The sequence below is a fragment of the Lobosporangium transversale genome, assembly GCF_002105155.1.
Source record: "Lobosporangium transversale strain NRRL 3116 chromosome Unknown BCR41scaffold_22, whole genome shotgun sequence".
In the NCBI taxonomy this organism is placed as follows: domain Eukaryota; kingdom Fungi; phylum Mortierellomycota; class Mortierellomycetes; order Mortierellales; family Mortierellaceae; genus Lobosporangium; species Lobosporangium transversale.
The window spans coordinates 179,226-202,959 of record NW_019029000.1 but is presented as its reverse complement, the minus strand read 5'-3'; the positions used below and the strand labels follow the sequence as shown (position 1 = coordinate 202,959).

General features: G+C 41.9%; 5 protein-coding genes across 5 annotated transcripts; 1 reads left to right on the top strand and 4 right to left on the bottom strand.

Annotated features, from left to right (window-relative positions):
- Positions 1–323: 323 nt before the first annotated feature.
- Positions 324–3,140, bottom strand: BCR41DRAFT_89320 (helix-loop-helix DNA-binding domain-domain-containing protein). The gene is made up of 3 exons (XM_022031068.1): positions 2,168–3,140; positions 1,078–1,133; positions 324–848 (listed from the first exon to the last, which is right to left on the bottom strand). The coding sequence occupies exons 1-3, from the start codon at positions 3,070–3,072 to the stop codon at positions 514–516; spliced, it is 1,296 nt and encodes a 431-aa protein (XP_021880601.1). The 5' UTR covers positions 3,073–3,140; the 3' UTR covers positions 324–513.
- A 4,785-nt stretch (positions 3,141–7,925) lies between these two features.
- On the bottom strand, positions 7,926–9,820 carry BCR41DRAFT_355031 (Dbl homology domain-containing protein). Its single transcript, XM_022024438.1, has 2 exons — positions 8,254–9,820; positions 7,926–8,124 (listed from the first exon to the last, which is right to left on the bottom strand). The coding sequence occupies exons 1-2, from the start codon at positions 9,602–9,604 to the stop codon at positions 8,030–8,032; spliced, it is 1,446 nt and encodes a 481-aa protein (XP_021880600.1). The 5' UTR covers positions 9,605–9,820; the 3' UTR covers positions 7,926–8,029.
- Positions 9,821–11,362: 1,542 nt separating this feature from the next.
- BCR41DRAFT_307126 (hypothetical protein) lies at positions 11,363–11,783 on the bottom strand (the record flags this gene model as incomplete). The annotated part of the gene is made up of 2 exons (XM_022020851.1): positions 11,363–11,436; positions 11,555–11,783. Coding segments are annotated over 2 exons (303 nt in total), but the record flags the coding sequence as incomplete, so codon positions are not given.
- A 3,127-nt stretch (positions 11,784–14,910) lies between these two features.
- Positions 14,911–15,432, top strand: BCR41DRAFT_355030 (hypothetical protein). The gene has a single exon (XM_022024437.1). It carries the CDS (start codon positions 14,954–14,956, stop codon positions 15,353–15,355), a length of 402 nt encoding a protein of 133 aa, XP_021880598.1. The 5' UTR covers positions 14,911–14,953; the 3' UTR covers positions 15,356–15,432.
- A 2,716-nt stretch (positions 15,433–18,148) lies between these two features.
- Positions 18,149–22,031, bottom strand: BCR41DRAFT_422722 (hypothetical protein). The gene is made up of 3 exons (XM_022030186.1): positions 18,922–22,031; positions 18,458–18,759; positions 18,149–18,288 (listed from the first exon to the last, which is right to left on the bottom strand). Exons 1-3 carry the CDS (start codon positions 21,869–21,871, stop codon positions 18,166–18,168), a joined length of 3,375 nt encoding a protein of 1,124 aa, XP_021880597.1. The 5' UTR covers positions 21,872–22,031; the 3' UTR covers positions 18,149–18,165.
- Positions 22,032–23,734: the final 1,703 nt, after the last annotated feature.

The window sequence follows — 23,734 nt, the reverse complement described above, 5'->3', positions numbered from 1 at the left end:
AAAAGAAAAGATGAATAGAAAAGATAAGAAAAAAAAAAAAAAAAAAAATATACAAGTTGGTTGTTAATCTTGATTTCGTAGTCGGGTATGATATGTATCGATTCTCATATTCCAGTAGACAGGTAAACTTGTGATGTAGCCATATAAGCGCCAAGAGTGCTTCCTTGCTGTCATCTATCTTTTTTTTTTTTTTTTTTTTTCTTTTTTCTTTTTGCTGTTGTTTGTCTGCCTATTACTTGAGCTTGGATGCCATATTTGTTGCTTCACTCTGTCCATCATGCTTGTATGTACAATCGTCTTTCTTGACCCTTCTTCTCTCGAGACCGAGCAAAATGAACAAGCAAACGCCTCTGTCTCCTCTACTCATACCATCCACCCTTTAATTTATTCCGCGCACGAGAGAAAGAGAGAGAGAGAGAGACAAGATATCATGGCGCCAGTGTGTATTTTTTTTTTTTTTTTTTTTTTTTTTTGTTTGTTTGTTTGTTTTTTGACATGAGGATGTATGTTGTGCTAGTTTTGTCCGCCACTGTTGCTGCCTGCGACAATCCTCATCATCCCAAAGTCTTGCTGGAGCTGTGGGCCAGGACCGGAGTTATTGGCTTCGTCAGTAGTAGGTTGACTTGTTGGGGACTGAGACTGATTCTTTGCTTGGAGTTGAGCCTCGAGTTCCTGATTCCGGGTGGCTTGAGAAGAGACCAACTGCTGGAGGTGACGAATATAATCAACAGACTTTCGTAGAATCACACCCTTGTTGGGCTTATTGGCACTGTCCACGTAAATGTCGGGCAATAGCGTTGAGAGCTCCTGAATTTTTTCATTGATGTTGTCGCGTCTTCGTCGTTCGACTAGATGGAAGAGAAAGGAAAAAGAAGAAAAAAAAAAAAAAAAAATGAATAAATAAATAAAATAAGTAAATATGTATAAATATATATATAAAACGGCGCAGACAGAAAGATAGGGGGAAGTACATATCAGGTTTAATAATAGCTCCGCATTCGATTATGAAAAAAATAAAAAAAAATAAAAAAAGCGCAGACATTCAAGCAAAGCATTAGTAGTTGATAAAATCCTTACCAGCATTGTGACTCTCACGGCGTCTCCGTCGTTTCTCGTTCATGAGCATGGCTCGACTAATACCCCTGAAGTTGAAAGGAAAAATAAAAAAACAAAAAAAAAGGCATGCGTTAGAACGATGTTTGTTTTCCACGACTACATTCGCGCAAACCCCACGGTGGCTCTTGTTTGTTTTTATTATCAATGCGCTTTTGCGTCATCCTGCTGATAATGCAGTTTGTTGCTAATTTGTTTTTTTTTTTTTTTTTGTTTGCGCGCGCTTTTGAAATTTTTAAAGTACTTTTTCGTTTGTAGACCCTTGGAGATAACCCATGGCTGTCAAAACCACCACAGAAAAAGGAAAAAAGCAGATGTTTGGATTCAACTCTAACACGCACTCACTTTTATATATATATAAATAATAATAAAAACACCAACGAAAGAAAGAAATGGTTGAAGCCCAGGGTGTAAAAAGTAATTTGACAGGAACAAAGATGTTAAACAATAACAATAAGAAAGTAAGGGGTTGAAAAGGGGTTCACAAATGTAAACCAGGGCATGAGCTTGCATGAACACTCCTCACTTTTTCTTTGTCAGTGTCTTTAGAGTAGACGAAGTAGCCATTTTTTGGATGTATCAAAAAATAAAGGGGAGTCCAAGATCATGCACGGAGTCTAGTTGACTTATGCACTCGTACATCATTTTTTGTTTGTGCTCTCTCTCTCTGACAGACACCACCCCCTATTATTGACAAAACCTTTTTTTTTTTTTTTTTTTTTTTTTTTCTTTTCGCCGAAACAGTAAACGTGTGTTGTAGAAAGACTATCCACTTGCCCCCTATAATCTCCTCATTTGCCCTTCCTTTTCATCTCTCCCACGTTTTTTTTTTTTTTTTTTTTTTTTTTTTCTTTTTTTTTCTTCATAATAGTATGATAAATAAATAAATAAATAGTGATATATATAATAATAATAATAATAGTAATAATAATGATGATAGTGATAATGATGATAGTGATAGTGATAGTGATAGTGATAATAATAATAAATGAAATAAAATAAAAATAAAAATAAAAATAAAAATAAAAAAAAAAAAAAAAAAAAGATCACTTACTTTTGATCGGCATCATCTTCAAAGAGACTGCTCATCATGCCAGGCATCTCGCCAGGAGCAAATTGAAGGCCAGATGGGTTCTCGAATGAGCCGACGGGATGACCATCAGAGGCACCGAACCAGTCTGACCTAGGGACGGGCATGGACATGCTATGGAATGGATTGGAGGTGGGGAGGGAAGGGTGGATATGACGACCGAATTTCATATCAAGGGGCCTTGAGCTTGTTGGCAGACTAAAGTCACCCTCGGGGAAGAAATCGGACTCGACAGGGGAGTAAAGTGAACCGTTCCCGGGAGAGTCGCCATAGGAGTTTTGATGTTGGATATTCATGGGCAAGGGCTTTACATGAGATGTACTGTTGAAATCATCGGGACTGTCAAAATCATTCCTGGGAGAGTTCAGCGGAGAGCTGGAGCCGGGCGAGAGCATGTTTCCGGGTTCGCCAAATTCCATTTCGGAGGCTAGAAAGTCGGGGGAGCCAGCCTCTTGCTTGATGTTGGCCTGTGAGCTGTTTCGTTTGCCTCCGCCAAGGGAGGAGCGCATTGCGGAGGAATGACCGTTGATGTTTTGGTTATGGTTATGGCTATGGCTATGGCTATGGCTATGGTTATGGTTATGGTTATGGTTGTGGTTATGGTTATGATTGAGGTTGTTTCCGAAGAGAGGGTTGATGTTTTGGAGTTGGGATGTGTCCATGCGGTTGATGGTCATTTGGAGTAGACCGGGGTCGATGGTGCCGGCGTATGAGTTATTGGGGGTAGGGTTGTTGAGATGATGTGGGAAGGGTACGGACATGGCCATGGGGTGTTGTTGTTGTTGTTGTTGAAGTTGTTGTTGTTGAAGATGATAATGAGTTGGGAACTGTAGCTTTGGTTGATGCTGTGTCTGTTGTTGAGTGAACATTGTTTAAAAAGAGAAAAAGAGGAAAAGAAGAAAAAAAAAAAAAAAAAAAAAAGAAAAGAAATAAAGGAAAGGGGAAAAGAGAGTATTTAAATTGGATTTGAATTTGGATTTGGAAGTGAGTAAGAGTGAAAAGAGTAAAGAGTAAAAAGAGTAAGAGTAAAAAGAGTAAGAGTAAGAGTAAGAGAGAGCCAAAAAAATAAAATAAAATAAAAATAAAAAATAAAAAAAATAAAAATTAAAATAAAAAAGGGTCAGTATTTTCTTTTTCCTTTGTTGGGATGAAGCAGTATAGCAGTTGAGAAGCGAGATGACGAAAAAAATAAAAAAAGTGCGTTAGACTGAAAGAGTCAAGAAGCGAAAAGAAGGTAAAGAAAGTAGGAGATCTTTGATCTTTTCTTTTTCCTTTTGTTTGTCTTTTAGTGAACGGGCAAAGAAGATAAAGACGCGTTAAGAAATATAAAGGAGGCAGAAAAGAGATTGGTAAAGAAGAGAGAAAGGAAAAGAGGAAAAGAGGAAAAGGAAAGGCTTTTGGTTTTTATATGGTGTGATTATCACAGGGGAATTAAAGGCGCAGACCCATTGTGCATCTCCATTCATAGCCACAACTGCAACAGCAACAGCAACAACAGCAACAGCAACAGCAACAACAACAACAACAACAACGACAAGCATAATCTCAATGCCATTGACCTTCGCCATATTCTCATTCCATTCCACCCAATCCCATTCCACCGTGAAGCTCATTCTTTTTCTTTTTTTTTTTTTTTTTTTATATTATATTACCATTATTATTATTATTATTATCATCATTGTTATTTGCTCTTCATAAACTTGTTTTCTAGGCCTCTTTCTTCGCTCTCTTCATCTCTTTTCTATCGTAACCGCGCGCGTCTTTCATTTCATATGGAGATGCAGAGGATCATTTTACTGTTTATTATTACTATATTACTATATTACTATATTACTATATTACTATATTCTATACTGGATGCTCTTCATTAAATACTACTTTTATATTGTAAACATCATCCTGCACATTCAATCCCTACTCTCTCCCCCAAAAAAAAAAAAAAAAAAAAAAAAAAAAGAAAGAAAAGGGGGGTAAGAAACATCTCTTCTCCTTCCCATTACTCTTGTTATTCGCGTTTTTTTTTTTTTTTTTTTTTTTTTCTGGCTCACCCCTCCCCTTCACTCCTTTTTTTTTTTTTTTTTTTTCTTTTTCTTCTTCTTTCTTGTCTCTGTCGCTCAACAACTCTGTTGCATACAATGTGTACATGTATACAAAAAAACAAATACATCGGGTGTGACCACAATGATGATGACGATGTTGTCCAAGCCTAAAAGCCTTGTGTAATGTGTGCCTGAATGTAAATCTGTGTGACCCAAATGGACCTGGCATGTACAACAAAGTTCAAAAAACATCTCTCTCTCTCTCTCTCTCTTTCTCTCTTTTCTAGGAGCCTTTCTTTGCCTATACGCGTATAAGAACCAAACTAGTTTTACTGAGTATCTTTTTTTTCTCCCCATAATGGGACCATCACGTACTGTATAGGGACTAGGAGCGATGCAGTGTATGCTCAGAAGAAAGAAAAAAAAAAAAATCGGAAAAAAGAAAAAGAGATGGAGCGAGCGAGAGCAAGATCCATATTGCTAATGGCAGAATAAATTGGGGAAAAACCAAAAACTCTTGTATATACCATTTGCATTGACGCTTAGACTGCATATAAAAAAAAAAAAAAAAAAAAAAAAGAAAGCAACAAAGCAAGGTTTATAAACCTAAATATGTATTATATAATAAGACAGAGAGTTAAGAAGCCGGAAGAGGCAAGAAGAGGCAACAAGAGGCAAGAAGAGGCAGCGAATAAGAAAAAAAAAAAAAAAAAAAAGATTGGTTCATCATCATCCACCATGCTTTATTTCGCTTTTTTTTTTTTTTTTTTTTTTTTTTTTGCTCCGCCGGGAAGGTAATGTTCAATCCTATCGATCCTATCGGACGAAATTGTTTCCATCATTATCAGCTACCTTACCTTTGCAATTTCTCCCGCTTTTTTTTTTATTTATTTATTGAATTTATTGCGACCCGCCTTTCGTCTTGGCTGCAATTGTTGTTGTTATAGTTCGTTCGTTTTGATTGTTTGTTTAGTTCTTATGATGGTCTCTCCTCCCCCTTTTTTTTTTTTTTTGTTACTCGTTACTGTCATTGTTTTTTTTTTTCTTGTCATTTGTTGTTATTCTTTTCCCATCTTTGTTTGATTTTCTTTCCTCTCATGTTTTGCCTTTTCTTTTTGCTTTCTTAACCCCTGAAGACAAAATGGCGGCAAAAACCAATCTGAGCGTAAAACTCTTTTTTTTTTTTTTTTTTTTTTTTTTTTCCATGTCCGTGGGCTAATGACATTGCGCTATGTTTGTGCCACAATTGGTCATCATTTGCCCCCCCCCCCCCCCCCGCCGCCCCCTTCTCCCATGGCTCAATGGCTCATTACCTCTCCCCTCCCCCAATGGGTTTTGAATGAGCAAGAGAGTCTATAAGAGGATTGGAATGAGCAAGTAAAAGAGATCGACAAATCTCCACCATATTTATAATACACGGACTAAAAAAGAAATCTCCGTTCTCCGTCTCAGTGGAGCATAACAAAGAGCCAAAAGCCAAGTTTCGTTCTCCACAAATCGAGATGTCTAGGCATTTTATACATCCATACTTGTACTACTATACTATGCATGTTTAGATAATATCTACATGTATACATGTCTAACATATCTGTAATAACAATGAGATTAAAGTAATAATAAAATTATATATTATTGTTATTATTATTATTATTATTGTTATTATTATTATTATAATTGTAAAACAATCCACACATTGGGCATACTGATTGGATTAACAGTCTTTCTCTGCATCATTTAATTCGACACCATTGATTCATCCGACATTTCAGCCTAGACACCGGCAAATAGAAAAAACAAATTTGTTCCGAACCAAACCTCTCGCAATTTACCCTCCCCCCTCACAGTTATTCAATTGGATACCTCTGGCATCTCAAAGGGAACGGGGATACTATCCTCTTTCCAGAGTTTTTTTTTTGTTTTTTTTTTTTTTTTTTTTTTGCACCAAAGAAGTCAAAAAGTCAAGAAGTCAAGACTCTTTCCTGACTTTCTTAGAGCCAGCCAGACAAGTTTAACTTTTTTAAAAAAAAAGGCGATGCAATGCCATTTTATTTTTATCATTTTGCAGTAACACTCTTTTCTTTTTCCCACATTTCGACTCTCCAGTCCAGTCAAAGCTGGTTTTGTTTCTTTTGCATTGCATAAACATATATAATATAATATCTATCTATATATCTGCACCCATTACGTTGTCAAATAAAATCTCTACATTGGGAGCAGTGGATATTACTACTGAATGAAGGAAGAGGTGAGTTGGCTGTCCACGACCGTTAGTGGTTGGTCTGTTGAAGGTGTCTGCGCTACATATATACCTTCTTGGGCCCTCACCCTATTGACGCCATTGGTCCAGTCTGTGCCAATAAAAGAGCTTTCCACCTTTCACAACCCAGAAAAGCGTTCCATACTTTGCATGCATGGCCAAGACCCATTAATCACCTCAGCTTTATGCTCTCTTTTCCCTTTTACTCCTTCTCTTTTGGAACAGGCTTTTTTGGTTTATGCTATATATTATACTTTACAATCCCTCCCCCCTCCCCCCCCTTCCCCCGGAGTTTCTTTGTTTCTATTATATATATAATATATATACATTTATACATCATAAAGTTTCTCTTCTTTTTTTTTTTTTTTTTTTTTTTTTTTGGATTGGTTTGGTTTGGTTTGGTTTGGTTTGTTTCTATTGTATATCCAAAAGAATAGACCACGCTTAATGGGTTGGTACCATGTTTTGCATAAACAAACGCACCTTGACAGCCTATCCTCTTTATCTTTATCTTTATCTTTATCTTCATCACGTCAGCTATTCTTCTGCGTTGTCGTTGATGGCTTATAGCTGCCGTTCCCCCCAGGCCGACAGTGGCTTTGGTCCTGGCGGTAAATGCAGCGCTCCAAAGTCTCTCCTGGGATCCAGAACCGAGCGTAAGCAGCGCAGAGGCTCCAGCAACCTCCCCAGAGCTCTTCCGATGACAGTCTCCGATCCCTGGTTGTTACCTCTGGCCTCCCTGGCTTCTCCTTTCTGCTGGGCGGCCAGTCTACACGATCTACTACGTGTGATGTACATGATGATAAATGCTTGTGGTAGTTGGGCGGAGAGGGTGAGGGGGAGGGGGAGGGGGAAGTATTACGAAAAGAGGCTGTAGGATGTAAATGACGCGTATAACTTTGTTTGTGTACGCGTAAAAGGGAGGTCTATGAAGTGTGGTCATACAAATGGGGGAATGTTACTCTAAGCGTCTTTCAGAGCAGTATATTATATTTGTCTCCTAGCCCAGACTTCCCGAGGGAGCTTTACTGGCCATCTCAGAGAAACATTCGAGAACTTTGCCCTTTTTTTTTTTTTTTTTTTTTTTTATTTTTTTTTTATTTTTTTTTGATCTTACACGACGTTTACACGAGGCGGCGCATACACCTAAAAGCAAAAGCAAAATCAAAAACATAAAGATCAAGCTGTAATGTAAATTATCGATCATTATTGTTTATTTATTAGATAAAATACATTAGATGAAGGGTTTTTTTTTTTTTTTCTTCTCTTTTCTTGTAAAATTTCATTGCTTATTATTGCCACAAGATTTGCTTTAGTTAAAAAAAAATAAAAAAAAAAAATAAAAAAAAAAATTGAATATTAATGATATAAAAAATAAAAAATAAAAAGAATAAAAACATTTCTAAGAAAGAGAAAAAAACAATAGTTGAAAACATGATGGTATATAGAAAAAAAAATATAAAAGTTTTTGTGCATAATTTTCACTAAATACAAGAAATTAAGAAAAAAATAAAAGGCTGCTGTCTCTGTCTACCAACGCGAATTAATATCATCCTTCCATGCTTGAATAACATCCTTATCACCAGTCAGGTAAAGCACCATCGTATCATCCACCACACGTAGGACTACGTTTGGAAAGATATAATCAAAAGTTTATAGCATGTTAGGCCGATGATCTTTGTTTCAAAAATTAACCGAGAGCATACATGACATTGCAAGACAAAAAAAAAAAAAAAACTTAAAAAAAAACTTACCATCTTGTCCAATAACTTCAGCCGGGTGAAGTCGTGACTCGAGCTGGAGGATTCTGCATAATTCCAAGTTCTTGGCTGCTGTATCCGAGCTACCTGAAGCTGCTGCACCTGTTCCGTTGGCGTTCGCACCCACAATAGAGGAACTAGAGCCATGGATGGATGTTGCTCCTCCATTCTGATTGATCGTACTGTTGCTATTGTTCGCATTCTGACCACTTGATCCTGACCCCCCAGCATTCTTGCCTGCAATAGTATTACACTGAATCAAGATGTCGTTGAACAGGATAAACAAGAAAGATTTCTCAACTGTTTCTTCCGACAAGTAGTGAATCGTGTGGTCCCCAGTTGCTGCTACTGTCGTCTGACGAAGATCCACCAAGTTTGCTGCAGTGCTCAAGCTACGGCTTGTTACTATTGGAGCATTTACTGGCACGACCTTATTGTCAACCCCCATTGCCACATTCCTGGTCACAATCCTGATCAGATGCAACATTCCTTCGCGTACCACCTTTCGATGAGGTTGTACCAATGGCGCCTTATGCTGTCCTATAATCCGATTCTGGATCAAGAGGACCTTCTCATGATTCTCGTACTGCCGCTTCCGCTCATTCATCTCATCTGCACGCGACGAAATCTTCTCTAGTGCAGACGCAATATCCTGGTAATCTACATGATCTGGCCATGTGTTCTCCAACAAGTCTGTCAGCAACAATTTATAGCGTGGAATACGTTGCACAGGCAGAAGCAAGTAGCCCTGGAGTCCCAATTGAGTGTGGTTTGGATGTTTGGCGCATCGTCTCAAAAACTCCTTCATCTTCTTCTTATACTTGGCCTGTGTCAGCTGTGTTTGAAGGACTCGGAGCGCATTGTCAAAGTTATTGATGTAGAAACTGTACATCTTCATGTACGCCACATGATCTGCAAACACCTTTCCGATACGGTCCTCCCCTGCCAGCTTGATCGATTCCATAGTGGCGCTGGATGATTCAATTTTCCCATCTGTGCCATTGCCGCTACTAGCTACAGTAGTGTCACTATCCTGTTGACCATTAATAGCAGAGACATCATCTGTCTGATCTTCATCAGAAATCGAATGTAAAGTCGCCGATGGAGCCATAGAAGAAGGAGTAGAAGGACGCTTATTGCTCATATTTGCTGGAAGGGAACTGGTACGGCTCATGGCAGAAGGCCGCTGCTGCTGCTGCTGCTGCTGCTGCTGCTGCTTCAAGGTATTTTCTCCAGTCCTAGCTTGATGATGTGCCTTCTCCAATTCAGGAAGGAAGTGGTTCGCGTGGAAGGTGTAGATGGCCTGGGCATTCGAGAACACCGCCTTGTGGTCGCTAGGGGGCATGACCTGGAGAGCCGGTGTAAGGTAGATCTCCACAAGTCCCTTCAAGCCTTCGACATAGGTTTTCTCTGTCGCCACAATCTCATCCACAATCCTACGTCTCCTCGCTGCTTGGGTTTGAAGCTTGGCGAGCCTAATCTCCTCATCCTTTTCTCGCTTCTCTGTCTGCTCATTGCCCTCTTCTTCAGCAACCTCACCTGTACTGTCCTCTGCTCCTGCCCCTGGCCCCGCCCCCGCCCCTACAGCCGTGGCGCTGGTCCTTTCCGCGTTCCAGACACGTCGCCATGCGTAGACTTCCTCCCATTCAGATGAGTCAGGATCTAGATCATAAAGATCTTTAAGGTAATGCATCAACGGCTTGATATAGACAGCACTCTGGTTATATCGAGAAATATAATTATAAGGACTAGTACTTGTACTGCTTATCGTGCTTATGCCACTGATCACAGGCGACGATGGTAAAGGAGTTGTAGGTGAATGCACCGAGGACAAACGATGCTGTTGTTGTTGCTGCTGCTGCTGCTGCTGCTGCTGCTGTTGAAGTTGGTGTTGTTGTGCAATAGCTGCATCTGCATCCACAACATCCGAGTCGTTTTCTGTTCCTTGCGTTGCTTGGCTCTCAACACTCATATAGCTATGTCGATAGTTTTTCTCTTGACGTTGGGTTGGATCAAACGATGGTGAATCATGGGTATCCCGAGATGAGTGTGACGAGCCATAAGGCAGATGTCCAGTGCTCTTATTCTGGAAGCGATGATCAAGTACACCAGATCCTCTTCCTCCATGGGGCAATGTCTGACTGAGATCCGGAGTACTTCCAAGAGACGTGCTCAACTGAGGAGCACCATTTGTGCTAATGGCCCCGTAGCCAGAATCCCGAGCAGCGAATCCATCGAGTCCATCAGCAGCACTGTCATTATTGAATGAACCTGTCGATCCATGACTATCAGCCATTGCGCCAAGCTCGCCCGAGCTTGTCCTCTTATGCAGTCGCTCACGTACCCACTGATTGATTCCGTTACCGGAACGTTTTCCGCTCGAGCCTTTAGAACTGGGCTTTGAATTGCTTTCTAGAGCGATATCTAAATCGGTATCGGCTATTGGGTCAGTCTCACTGCCAAGGGAATGACGCTTGCTGCTGGTGGTATCCTGTTTCTCCTTATCCTTCTTGGAAGACTTGCTGCCCTTTCGGATTGATTTGAGCAACTTGTTGAGAGACAGGGGGTGTGCAGATGAAGTGGGTATTGGGGCTGAAATCTCCGTATGAACCTCTGTCGTCTTTTCTGTAGTGACTGTTGACGTTGACACAGATCTCTCCCTTCTCGGTCTGCTAGTATCGGGGCCAAGCGTAGCTGCGATTTGTGTTCCTGCAGACTTTTGTGACAGATCCACTGCGCCCATATCCTCTGCAAACGATCCATCGTCCTTCTTCTGTATGCCTATCAAAGTCAACAAATCACCATGGGATCGACGCTTGAGCATGTTGGATGCTCCTGATGCGGCACCTGAGCGCCTTGTCGAGTTGGGTGTAACGGACCGTCTCCAAGGCTCATATGTCGCCACGGATGTCTTTCCGCTAGCCGATGATCCCGGGCTTTTACTACGGGGATCTCCATAGGGGTCATCACCAAGGAAACTCTGTTGTCCAAACGAAGACTTTTCATCCATTATAAGTGGTTGGAGCAGATCCAAAAAGGGCTGAACAAATTGGTTTCCATCAACTAACAACGTCGAAAGCGTCTGAGAAAGCATACACATTGGGGCTGGTAGTGACTTGAGGTGATTGTTCCGAATATCTAGTTGCCTTAATGTCTTCAATCGTCCAATGGCTGGGGCTATAGTTTAAAAAAAAAAAAAAAAAAAAAAAAAACGGTTTGTAAGCAAGTGGAGCAGTTAGAAACCAAATTCCACATGCTTCGTTAACACTAAAAAAAAAAAAAAATAAAGACTTACTCAAGAGATAAAATTGGTTATTGCGAATGTCGAGAACCTCCAAGCGAGCCATTTTTTGAATAGTATCTGGAATCTTCCAAAGTTTATTATTGGACAGATACAGTTCCTTCAGCTTTGTCAACAGACCAATCTCTGGTGGTAAGATCTCAAGTTGGTTATCGCACAAATCAAGGACTTCTAAATGATTGAGACATGTCAAACTTGTAATAGGTGAAAATATTTTGATCATATTGTAAGATAATCGAAGATGTGTCGTAGCTAAGAAAGGAAAAAAAAAAAGAAAAAAAAAGAAAAGAAAAAAAAAAAATCAGTGATAATATTAAACTCATATATCATCTTCATAAATATTCATGATGATCAAAATATCAAGTGAATGCAAAAAAAAAAAAAAAAAAAAAAAAAAAAAAAAAAAAAAAGAGCTCGTACTGGATGGAAGATCAGAAGGGATCTCAGTCATTTCTCGCTTGCTAAGATCTAGGATGGAGACACCCTGTTGATTCAGGTCTACTGTTGACATGGCGGTGCTCCAGTCTGAATCTGAGACTGCAGAAAATCGGCTCGGAATCAAGTCCTGGGAAGCTGACGGTTGAGATCCATCAACCTTGATAGCTTTTATTCCAGAGTCCTTAAGCGCAAACAGTGGTTCGAATGAAAGTGAGAGGGGGTCAATGGAGCCGTGAGGTCTCTGGTCAGCAGGTATCTGGGGAATAGGTGTGACGATGCTAGTGCTGGTGCTGGTGCTGCTGTGGGCCGTATAGGCAGCTTTGAGAGTTGGTGACACGGTTGGTAGTGTGGCGGAACCCATGGTCGAGACTCTCTTCCTTTGTGCACTCTTTTCGGGCACAGGAGGCACATTGAGTTCATCTCCCAGAGACTTGCGCTGTCCCTGTTTAGAGAGATAAGGCCTGTCGTCTGCAATCAACAAATCAGCTACTCCAGTCATCGTCAGACGAGAACCAGGACGGCTATCCGTTGTGGACTGTCGATGTGATTGTTGTAATAGAGCATATTGTTCCTGCAAGCGCCTTGAATGCTGCTCTGGATCATCCAGATCACTATCTTCATACTCTTCACTTTCAAAGCCTACAATAGCATCAAATGTGTACAGGAGATGGCCAGGTCCAGCGCTTTGTCTCCGAGGTTTATGATCTAGACCATACCCGATGCTTCCCTGACGCCCCCGTGGACTCAGTGTGTCCTGATCGTACTCTTGTGAAGAGGACATCCGACTTAATCTAGACTGTCGTTTAGCACTGTTGGTCCTGGCGAGGCTCTTGGGTGGTGCTGCGGGTGAGGATGAGGAATGGGTAAAAGACATGGCGCTGGAAGGTCTGGAGATGGCTCCTGCTCCTGAGAAATGTGAATTGGACATTGTCATGCCAGTTGGTTCCGACATCCAGCTCTCCCTTGATATCCTGTCCCTGGAAGAAGTATCTTTCAAGATTGGTCGAGGCATTACCTGAATTCCACTGTGGCCTGCTCTAGCGACTGCTGAATGCTCTCGGCGACGTATTGAAAGTGAGGGGTCTTCAGAGGGCTGATGGGACTCACTAGGTTCGATTGTCGTAGTTGATGAGAGATCTGTTATGGATGGAAGCACAGGTCCATTGATGAGGCCAGAAGTGGTGTGAAATAATTTGGGAAATGAGTTGCGACGGATGCCAGTAGCAACACCGATCTGGGGTTCCTGGAGTTGCTTGCTCCTTGACTTTGCAGCACGTACACTCTTGAGCGTGAGTGGAGTGTAGTTTTGTGAGGGGATGAATGTAGCAGGGCTTGGTGGTTGTGTAGGGGAGAAAGTAGGGGGCATTTTGTAATCGTTTAGGGAGGGGAAGGAGAGACGGTTATGTGCAGTAACGGATGACTCTGAGTGAGGTTGTGGTGTTGAGACATGGTAATATTCGTCGTCCTCGAGTCCCAGGCCATCTGGACCGTGTGAAGCACTAGGAGTGGATGGCATGCGCGGTCGTGTGTAAGAAAGAGGACTGGCAGATGGAGAGGTGGAGGCTAAAGAGAGAGAGAGAGAGAGAGAGAGAGAGAGAGAGAGAGATAGAGAGATGGAGAGTTGTGAGATGTTTAAAAAAAAAGAGAGAGAGAGAGGGCTGGGTCAGTCGGCAAAGATCAAGGATAAGTTTAAAGATATGCACCATAGCGATAGAGGAATAAGAGCAAATGAAAAGAGAGCATTGTGCAAGTCATGGACGGAAATTCTTTGTCTATTGACGCTTGTAACAAGAAAAGGACATGCAATGGACAAAAGTTTCACCAGCAGCCGCGTCGCAGGAAGGAGAAAAGGAGAAAGAGAAGGGATTTTTGGATCATGTCATCATATTAACAACCCAACCAAGAAAAAAAAAAAAAAAAAAAAAAAAACGCCGATGCTGAGCATTAAGATACACATTATGAAGAGTAAGCAAGGACCAACACATTCACAGGTCTGACTAAATGACAATCGCTGGTAATTTATATCTCGTGTTGTCTATGAATTATGCTGTACACAGCATTGTTGTCTCCCCAGTTGCCGATCCAAAGAACCAATGGTTTAATAAGAATGATGTGGATAGGACATTCAATGGATAATAAATAAATAAATAAATAAATAAAAAGGTAATGACAGGATAAGAATGGCAAGAGAGAGAGATGGAAGGGAATCTCACATAATAATCTGAGGCAAAGGTATCAACACTTGAAGAGAGAAAAAGAGGAAAAGAAAAGAAAAGAAAAGAAAGCAAGAGAGTGAAGGAGAGTGAGAAAGTGAAAGAGTGAGAGTGAGAAAGTGAAAGAGAAGAGAGAGAGAGAGAGAGAGAAGAGGATAGAGGATAGAATAGGATAGAATAGAGAAGGAGAAGAATGGATAAAACAAGAAAGTTGTGAAGAAAAGAGTCGAAGTGTAGAGAAAAAGAGGGTCGTTGATCGTCGCCAGGGAAAAAAATGTTTATTTTAGGAATGTATTGAATCACAAAATATTGGATAAAAATAAGAATAAAAATAAATATAAAAATAAAACTAGATCCAATGGAATGGTAAGGAAAAGGGAGTGATTGATATCGTTGGAATAGAAAGCGTACGATGGATTACCAAAGGTCATGAAATAAATTAGTCGTTGAGGCGTTTGATCATGAGTGTGGGATGTCAATCGTTATGAAGGAGTTCGTGTCACGTCGTAAAATAAAAATAAAAAAAAATACAAATGTGGATAACGTCGGATGGGATGTGAATGCTGAACAGATAAAAAAAAAAAGAAAAGAAAAAAGAAAAGAAAAAGGGAAGGGAAAAAAAAAAAAAAAAAAAAAAAAGAGGGTGAAGGGGAAACATTTGCCATCGCCATTGACCGTTGCTCATAAACAACGGAGCTAAGGACATGCAGTGAGTAGTGATAGGTGTGATCGGTAATAGGTAATGATGGCAGGGGGGAAGAAAGTAAAAAGGGCATCTTATCCTAAAGGCAGTGTAACAATGAATGCTCTTTCGCTCTTTGCTCCTTCAATCCCTTTTCTACTAACTTTTTCAAACCTGAAAGGACTTTTTTTTGCTCGCTCACTTCAATGCTCTTCTCTCTCTCTCTCTCTCTCTCTCTCTCTTTATCTCCCCATCATCTTCTTTCGGGGTAAGCTTGCGGAAGAGAGAATGGCTTGTTCAAAAAAGAGCCATATGCATATCTTTTTTAATCTGCTACAAATCGCTAATCCCTGTTCGGTGCTGTTGCACACCATCCCATCCCATCCCATCTCATCCCAATGCTCATTCACTCGACATATTATGAATATGAATATTTTAAACTCCAAAACAAATCTGTATTAGAAAATCTCTTATAAAACAAAAAAACAAACCCCTAGTGCTTTCTAAGTCTCTTTTGCAACTCCTTAATTGTTAATTTACCATGCAGACCATAAAAAAGCGAAAGAGCTTCAATGCTCATTGATTTCTCAACACCTGCATTTTTCTCCTTTTAGCACGCTTTTTCATTTCTTTCCGCATCTCTCTTTTTTTTTTTTTTTTTTTTTTTTTCCTTCTTTTCTTCTTTTCTTTTTCTTTCATGTGAATGGAATATTTGTCCCTTTCTTCTTCTCTCTTTCCTGGACTGACTCGACTGGAGGAAAAAAAAAAAAAAAATACCCGTGTCTCTCTTGCGATTTTCTTTTGTACCACCATTTCCTTTTACGCGTCCTGAGTGGTCTGTGTGCTTCCCTCCTCTCTCTCTCTCTAAACTCAAAAATATATATTATTTTCTTTTCTTACCTGAAACAGGACCACCCACTTCTTTGACAGATACCCGCCGTTGTCTATGGAGACCGCTTGTTATTATTGTTGGCTTGCTGCTGGTCTTTAAAACACCTTCTGTTGAAAAGCCCTTGGCAGACTCTTCTCGTCGCTCTGTATCGATGCCTAATCCTACCCCTATCATCGCTGTCCCCGTTGCTGCATTCGCACTTGTGTTTGATGTCGTAGAGGTCGTTACCACTGATAAAGGAGGAGACGTTGGTATGCTCATAGGAGGTGTCGCCATAGGATCTTGTAGTAAATACAGTGATGATCGTGAGATGGACGACGTGTCTGAAGAAATAGACGTACGAATGGCTATGCTGCTGTTGTTGTAACTATTTGTGCTGTGCTTAGGCGGTGCTGGAAATGCAGAGATAAACATATCATGCAAATGTGTATTTGAATATGCAAGAGCACCGCCAACACCTGATGTCTCTACGAATGCTGGACTACTACTGCTACTACTATAACTACCCCCCGATCGTGAACGAGTACGTAAAATGGACTTTGGTTTGTTCTTGAGAATCGACACAGGTTTGACAACAGATGAAGAGGAACCAGTCCCCACATGTGAATTGGAGAAGGATCTGGATCGTGTTGGAGAAGGAATCTGTGGTCGATGTTGTCTCATTGGTTGTGTGTTGGAGGAAGACGGCATATCAGATGTGGAAACCGTTCTGGTGGCATGTCCCTGCATGTGACGATAGGATGGACGAATCACCTTTGAAGGCGCTGTCTCATTGCTGCTTTCTGAACCAACAGAATCAGCAGTAGTAGGATCAGATGTAATAGTGGTAGCCATAGTATTAGTATTAGTATTAGTAGTAGTAGTAGTAGTAGTAGTAGTAGTAGTAGTGGCAGTGGCAGTGGCAGTCGTAACTGTAGCAGCATCGGAATGGATCCGATTATTTTTGGACGAGTCGTTGACTACCGATACAACTAATAATGGTCTTTGTTGTTGCAGGCCCATGAGTTGAGTATCATCCTCATTTTCGGCTATCTCTACAGGTTCTTGACTTGGTTGTTCACTTGGCTTTTTAGTTAACTCAGTCTGGATGGTGCTCCCATCTTTTTCTACCGGTCGACTCTCAATCACTCTAGAGTCTGTCATATCCTGCGTCTCTGCTCCAGAGACCGGATCAATGGGTATCATCTTAAAACCAACGACTTTTGTCGTGGCTATATCATTGTTCTTAATATTGCTGAAATCAGCAGAGGTTATGTTGACAATTGGTACAGGCACTGGAGGCACTGGTTCGTTTGTATTAAAAGGGATCGGAGAGGTAAATAGAGGACAGGATGTAGAGAGCATCACTGGATCTTCTTCAGCGGCAGAGACATATGAGGAAGAACGAGATGTCCGCCTGGTCCTAGAACCAAACGTTGGCTGACTTGTGACTACAGGGGAGCCGGTGATGTTTATATGGTTGTTCATCAGGATTGGCTGTGAGGGAGAAGGAGCAGGTGAAGGGGAAAGGGAAGTAGAAGACGAAGAGGCAGAGGCAGAGGATAAAGCAATATCCATTGGCATTGGATAGAGCGACATCCCTGTGGGAGCTTGGACCGTTGATGATAAAACAGGTGGATTTACAGGAAGAGGTGCAAATGCAGGCGAAGATGACAGCGAAGAGAGAAGAGTGAATGTGGTCGTAGTGACAGGTATAGGAAATCCAAGGGCATCACAATACGAGGAAGACGAGGAAGTGGAAGCGGTGGAGATTGGACGAGGAGGATCAATTTCAGATGCGCTCGTAACGGCAGTAGAAGACGAGGATTTCCTTTGAAACCCACGGAGGAAGCGCGGGAGACTCATGGTCACCCTTGATAGAATGGATTAAGTTAGATTGGGTCACAAGACAAATGGATGATCAAAACGATTAATGAAGAATGAAGGAATAAAATGAACAATGGAATGGATGAAGAACAAGAAGTATCTAACCAAGTTACCCTGGTTTCAGTGTGCAAAATATTAAGGACAGCTGTACCACTCAACCACTCCCTCACACAGTTGGGACCGTGTGAATGATACACAATACATATGTCAATGCCTCTTTCTCCTAATTGAGGTTCACTATTGCAACAAATGCACATCCAGTGTACAAAATGTCTTCTTTTCCATCATGTCATTATTAACGCCAATCACTGCAAGCTCTCGTCAATGTGTAGTAGCATTACGTGCACACAAACATAAACTGTCATCTACAAATTAATATTAAAAAAACACCCCGCCCATGCGGCCACTATGCAATCATCTGGCATCCAATTGAATTAATAAAAATATTTGAGAGCATCGTGGCACCTCAAAAAAAAAAAAAAAAAAAAAAAAAAACACAAAATGATTATTGTCTTCATTCAAAAACTGAGTCATGTCCTGCACTAGTTGCTGCTGTTGCTACGGGGGTGTTCGTGGTTGAAGGCTCAACAGCCGCTGCACGGCACACAGGACACTTGTTGGCACCCGTAGTTAGCCACTACGATAATCAAGAGAAAGGAAAGAGAATCGTTAGAATAGATGACATCAAAACTGACTAAAGGTTGGACCAACTGACAATAGTCTTATCTGGCTCAGACCTACGGGTGGTTTTAGCACTTTAGCACAAAAAAATAAATAAATAAACGAAAACCATAAATAAATCATACCTTGTCAATACATGCTTGATGGAAGCCATGTTTACAACGTAATGCACGCAGCTCTTCTCCTTCTTCATAATCACTCATGCATACTAAACATTTGGATCCATCGCCAAGCATCTCAAACCCTCGCATTCCTTGTGCTGCATTCTCAAATTGACCCACATGGAACCCTGCATCATCAATAGCCTCTTGTGTCGTTGTGACTGGTCGTGCTGGCCCTATCAAGTTGGACAGCATCCACAAGTCATCGTAGCTTAGACCTTCACTATCGTTAACATCCATACCGCCTGCCAGCAGGCTGCTGAGATCTATCATAAAAGCCGAAAAAAAATAAAATAAAATAAATAAAAAAACTCAGTTTTTTACATACTTCAACCTCAACTTTTTTTTTTTTTTTTTTTTTTTTTTCTTTTTTTTTTTTAAAAAAAAAAGGGGGAGGGGGGAGAGGGGAGAGCGGGACGTGGACTTACAGGCTCCTGAAAGTGTAAAAACAACCCAAGGCGATCTTCGAGATCGCGTTCTTGGCGCATTACTATTACTGCCTTCTGTTGTTGGACTTTCCGGTGACTCATTGTCTGATCCAGCTCCTGAGGCTGGGTCGTTCAAAAACATAAGGATCGCCTCTGTGAACTCGTCCCGTCTGCCCCTCATAGACGGTTCTGATGGTTCACTACGTGATGACCCGGACCTTGATCTTGATCCCAGACCAAATCCTATTCCTAATCCCGACCTCTGCCCCTGTCCATGTCCATGTCCCTGTCCTTGTTCCTGCTCCTGCTCCTCCCCCTGCCCCTGTCTCTGTTCTTGTTCCTGTTCCTGACCCTGTCTCTGTTCCTGACCCTGTCCTAAGGTGACAGACTCGCTTCGCGGTCGTCTCTGTCCGAACGCAGCGAGCCCTCCACTTCCACCGATTTGAATGAAACGAACTGTCGCCCCCTGTCTTGCTCGAACTGGATTTGTTGTCTGACCGACCGAGCCTTCAGCATTTGTTAAAGGTGACATACCCATAGCCTCGGATAGTGTAGACCTCTCTCTGATTGTCGCCTGCACAGTAAACGTGGCTCCTGCAGATGTTGCTGCTGTGGCCATACCATCAGATCCGTCAAGTGCACTACTGCCATCTGTCGTAGTACGGTCGCCATCATCACCTTGGCCCTGCTGTCCCCGTAAACTGCGCCCAATTTCCGCTAGGAGACGCGCAAAGAACGGAATCTGGCTCTCTACAAGCCGTCGTTGGTCCAATGTCTCTAACGATCCCGAAGAGCCTGCTGAACCTAGAGACCGTCCAGTTCCTGCTCGCTCACGATGCACAGGTGTAAACCCTCGATCTAATCCCGTACCAACCACACGTTCGCTATTTCCAGAGCTGCCTGCAGGTGGAAATCCAAGTAATCCTCGAAGACTTGAGGATCGAAGTCGTCTTCGGTGGACCCTTGAGTTGCGATGAGCAAACGAATCATCATCACCCAAAGTTATATCCGCACGAAGGTTATTCTCATTACGTTCTGTAATCGGGGCTGCTTCTTCAAGACTTGCGTCGGGGGTGTTATTGCTGTTGCTGTTGTTATTGTTACTAGTCATCGTGGCAGTAGGAGGAGAGGATGATGGAATCAACTCTGCAGTAGCATCAGTATTAAGCATATCATTGGGGCTCTGAGGTGATAAAGTCCTCGTATTTTCTCCGGCTGCTGCTGTTGTTGCTGCTGCTTCAGCTATTCCTTGTACAATTTGATGTTGAATCAGGTCCGCGACCATTTCTGGTGGTGGATATCGACTAGGACGTGATGCGCGTGGTCGTCTCTCTCTATGACTAATTGAACCCACATTTGTTGCTGTAACTGTCGGTTCATTTGTTTCAAGCCCATGATCAGCAATGTCGAGGCGATAGCGTGTTGGTAAACTGGCAGTGTCGCTCGACGTGTTCAACTGTCCATAGTTGTGAGCCTGCTCATATTCCATTGTCCTCCAACGTTGGCTATGAGCATCACTGGAGAAAAAGCCATCATCGTCCTCATCTTCAGAGTCAGGTCGTATTGGGAGCAGACTTGAGGAAATGGATGTGCCTACTCGAGGATTTGACCGAGCGACGAACAGGCTGGTATCTAATCTAGAAGGATATCCCATGTCCATGACGCCGGAGGAGCCCGAGACGGAGGTGGCTCCATTGTGTGGCATAGTTTCCAAGTCAGATGACCGGTGATTTTCTCTTGGCCCAGAGTCGACCTCAGCCTGAGCGTATGAAACGGCTGTTGGTTCGAGGTCAACCTCCATAGGCTCCGAGGAAGGACGATGAGTGTGATGCAGAAAGACATGCGGATGCAAAGAGGCGGCTGTTGTTGTTGAGGAGGGAGAGAGTGCAAGGAGACTGGACGATCGACTAGATGAGGAGCGGAAACTCCTAATGGACTGTTCGTCGTACCGGCGCACCCGAGAGACACCACGGGGTGTACGGGTACCAGACACGGCCTGGAGAGTCTGTGAACGAGTCTGTGCTGGTCGAGGCGAATGGGTGTGGCTCGTACGATCTGACTGACGATGGCGAGAAGTGGACTGGGCTGTGCGTGGCTCTGCAGGTCGGCGGTTGTTGGCAACGCTGCTACCACCAGGAGTGTCAGTTCTGTTATCTTGAGTTGTTCTAATGTTGGTAAAACTGCCATTAGCGCCTCCATTGCTACTGTTGACGTTATTGATGCCAGGATTACGCCTATCATTGTTGATACTATGGCCAGCACTATTATTGCCTCTATTGTGATTGTCATTATTACCCCTGCTGCTGCTACTATTGTTGTTGTTGTTGTTGTTGTTGTTGCTGTTACTGCTACTACTATTCTCATTATTGCTGTCATTGCCATTAGGGGTTCTGCTGTTTCTGTTTCGAGAGAGCAAGGGATAGAAGGCTGCCAGTAGTCGCCGTCGACGGGTGGTTGAGCGCACAACTCGTGCGGGCGTTATTGCTGTAGCTGAAGTCCCTGAAGAGCCAGCAGGAAGTGGGTGGGTGGGTTGTGAAGGTTGCATAGGATTCTGGTTCTGTTGTGCTTGGTGTGTCTGCTGTTGTAGTTGTGACGAATGAGATCGAGACAATGACTGGGGCATGTGATTTTGAATGTTCTGATGTGAAAGGGATGGGTCGCCGTCATTGCTGTAATTACTATTATCGTTGCTGTTGTTATTGTTATTACAATTATGGCGACTATTGCTACTACAATTACGATTGTTTCTAGTTGGAGTTACATGTGAACTGGTATTGACATGAGACTGAGGTAGAGTCATAGCACGATTAGCACGAGGAATAGTAGATTGTGTGGGAGTAGCCGAGTGAGTGTAAGCATGGTGCTCCTGTAAGTGTTGCTGTCTTTGGGGCAAGGAACGGGAGCGGGAGCGCCTGCTGGTCCGCGAAGGCGTGGAGTTACTTTGACCCATGGTTGGAAGCAAACAAGCAACAGTGAAGCCGAGGATATTTCAAAAAGGACGGATGGAGGGAGGAAGAAGGACAGTATAAGAGAAGATTTAAACAAAGGATTGAGAAGGAATATGAAGGATGATGGGTAGGGGTGAACAAGAAAAGAAAGTATAAAAAAAAAAAAAAAAAGAAAGAAAGAAAAAAGGAAAGAGTGTAGAGAGAGAGAGCTGCATGGTATTGCATGTTGCATGGGGACGGATACTTGGATGTGACATTGATGACAGAACAGGAGCGTTGATAAGTTTGGGCATGGCATGGATGGACGCTGGTTTTTTTTTTTTTTTTTTTTTTTTTTTTTCTTTTCCGGGTCAGAGAGATAGAATACAATCCTATGATTTTTATATTAGTGATGTGATAGACAACATTGAATAGCTTTGTGTAAACATTCAGGTGCACAATTAGCCATCATCACACCACAGCACTCAAAGTGTCTCATGTCCAATGTCTTTTTTTACCAAGTCTCAAAAAAATTGTCGCATGGTCTGTCAACAAACTGCGAGTAAAAACAGATTTCGTAAATAAACAGTTGATAAAAGGATAAAAAGGGGAAGTGAAAAAACAATGCGTCAGAGAAATAGATAATGAACAACAGACAATGGACATTTCGCAACCAAAGAGATGTCTGATGGGCTCCTGGGCTGATGAATACATCTCCAAATAAAAATAACGAATCAAGGATGAACATGTAAAAAGGTCAAGGATAATGAAAGGAGGCCGAAGGAGTCACCTGTTAACATCGTCTTTTTTTTTTTTTTTTTTTTTGCTCGCAATCCTTAAATCAGTGCTGATCAATCCACCATCCATGTCTGTAATATCTTACTTGATAAACTTCATCTTTTTCCCAAATACAACATTAATATCCACTTGGTCATATGATATTGTATTGACCACAAAAAACATTGTGACATTGACTACGCGTTCTTGTTCTTGTACAATTTGTACAACCAACAAAAAAACAATTACCCCCAGGAACTGGTTTATGATTTCGCGTCGCGTTTTTTTTTTTTTTTTTTTTTTTGAAGACGCGTTGTTTTTGAATGTGTCATTCCTCCTTCCCCGGATCGCAATCTTCTTGAGTTACTGGAATGATTGTTCTGATGCATATATCCTCCACATTTTCTCCAGGACATTTCCGTGAGTAAGATACAGCTACCTACTAATGAGGAGTTTAATTATTGATCCCCTCAGATATAACAAGGCAATACAACGTCATGATGCTCTAGGTTTGAGTTTAGGGCATGATGACTCAAGCCTGAGTCATCAAAGAAGTGGACCGTAGAGATTCTAGCTTTGGCAAAATCCATTCAAGGTTATGAGAATCAAAAGCAAAACAACGGCCCGATGAACTCAAACTCTTAATTTTCCAATGGATGTAGAAGATCTGTCGCAGAGCATTTATAAGTCCTTGGAGGACTTTTGGATGAGAAGCCGCTGTCAGCTTTGCGGAAGGTCATAGCATAGGTGTTCTCCATGACAAATCTCCGGATATCTCAAGTATCTTTAACAACTGCTTGCGACTACGTTAAGAATACTCAATCAAACATACTCGGAAGGCTTCTGGCCAGAGGAAAGACCCTGATGTTTTAAGCAAAAACGTAAAAGAAAGCAAGGAAGTTAGAAAACTTCCTGCGGCAGGCGATTTGCTGAGGAGGTAGCATTTAATCTGCATTTAATTGGCGAGTATGGATGGTCTATGAAAGGAAAGTGCGCTAATGTTTTAGCAGCTAACAGAGCGCGATAATAACAGTGGTGCCGACGATACTAATAAATATAATAACGCCAATGAGACGTTGGTTCTAGGGACAGAGCCCACGCCGCTCTCA

Bases quoted from the DNA above. Each gene is read 5' to 3' on its own strand.
- BCR41DRAFT_89320 (XM_022031068.1), bottom strand. From the start codon at position 3,072: ATGTTCACTCAACAACAGACACAGCATCAACCAAAGCTACAGTTCCCA. The intron at 1,134-2,167 runs GTAAGTGATCTT...CAGGGGTATTAG, and splicing joins GAAGATGATGCCGATCAAAA to TCGAGCCATGCTCATGAACG. The intron at 849-1,077 runs GTAAGGATTTTA...TCTTCCATCTAG, and splicing joins CCGTGAGAGTCACAATGCTG to TCGAACGACGAAGACGCGAC.
- BCR41DRAFT_355031 (XM_022024438.1), bottom strand. From the start codon at position 9,604: ATGCCCCCTAGCGACCACAAGGCGGTGTTCTCGAATGCCCAGGCCATC. The intron at 8,125-8,253 runs GTAAGTTTTTTT...TTCCAAACGTAG, and splicing joins TGAAGTTATTGGACAAGATG to TCCTACGTGTGGTGGATGAT.
- BCR41DRAFT_355030 (XM_022024437.1), top strand. From the start codon at position 14,954: ATGATGGCAGGGGGGAAGAAAGTAAAAAGGGCATCTTATCCTAAAGGC.
- BCR41DRAFT_422722 (XM_022030186.1), bottom strand. From the start codon at position 21,871: ATGGGTCAAAGTAACTCCACGCCTTCGCGGACCAGCAGGCGCTCCCGC. The intron at 18,760-18,921 runs GTAAGTCCACGT...CTTTTATGATAG, and splicing joins TTTTACACTTTCAGGAGCCT to ATCTCAGCAGCCTGCTGGCA. The intron at 18,289-18,457 runs GTATGATTTATT...TGATTATCGTAG, and splicing joins ATCAAGCATGTATTGACAAG to TGGCTAACTACGGGTGCCAA.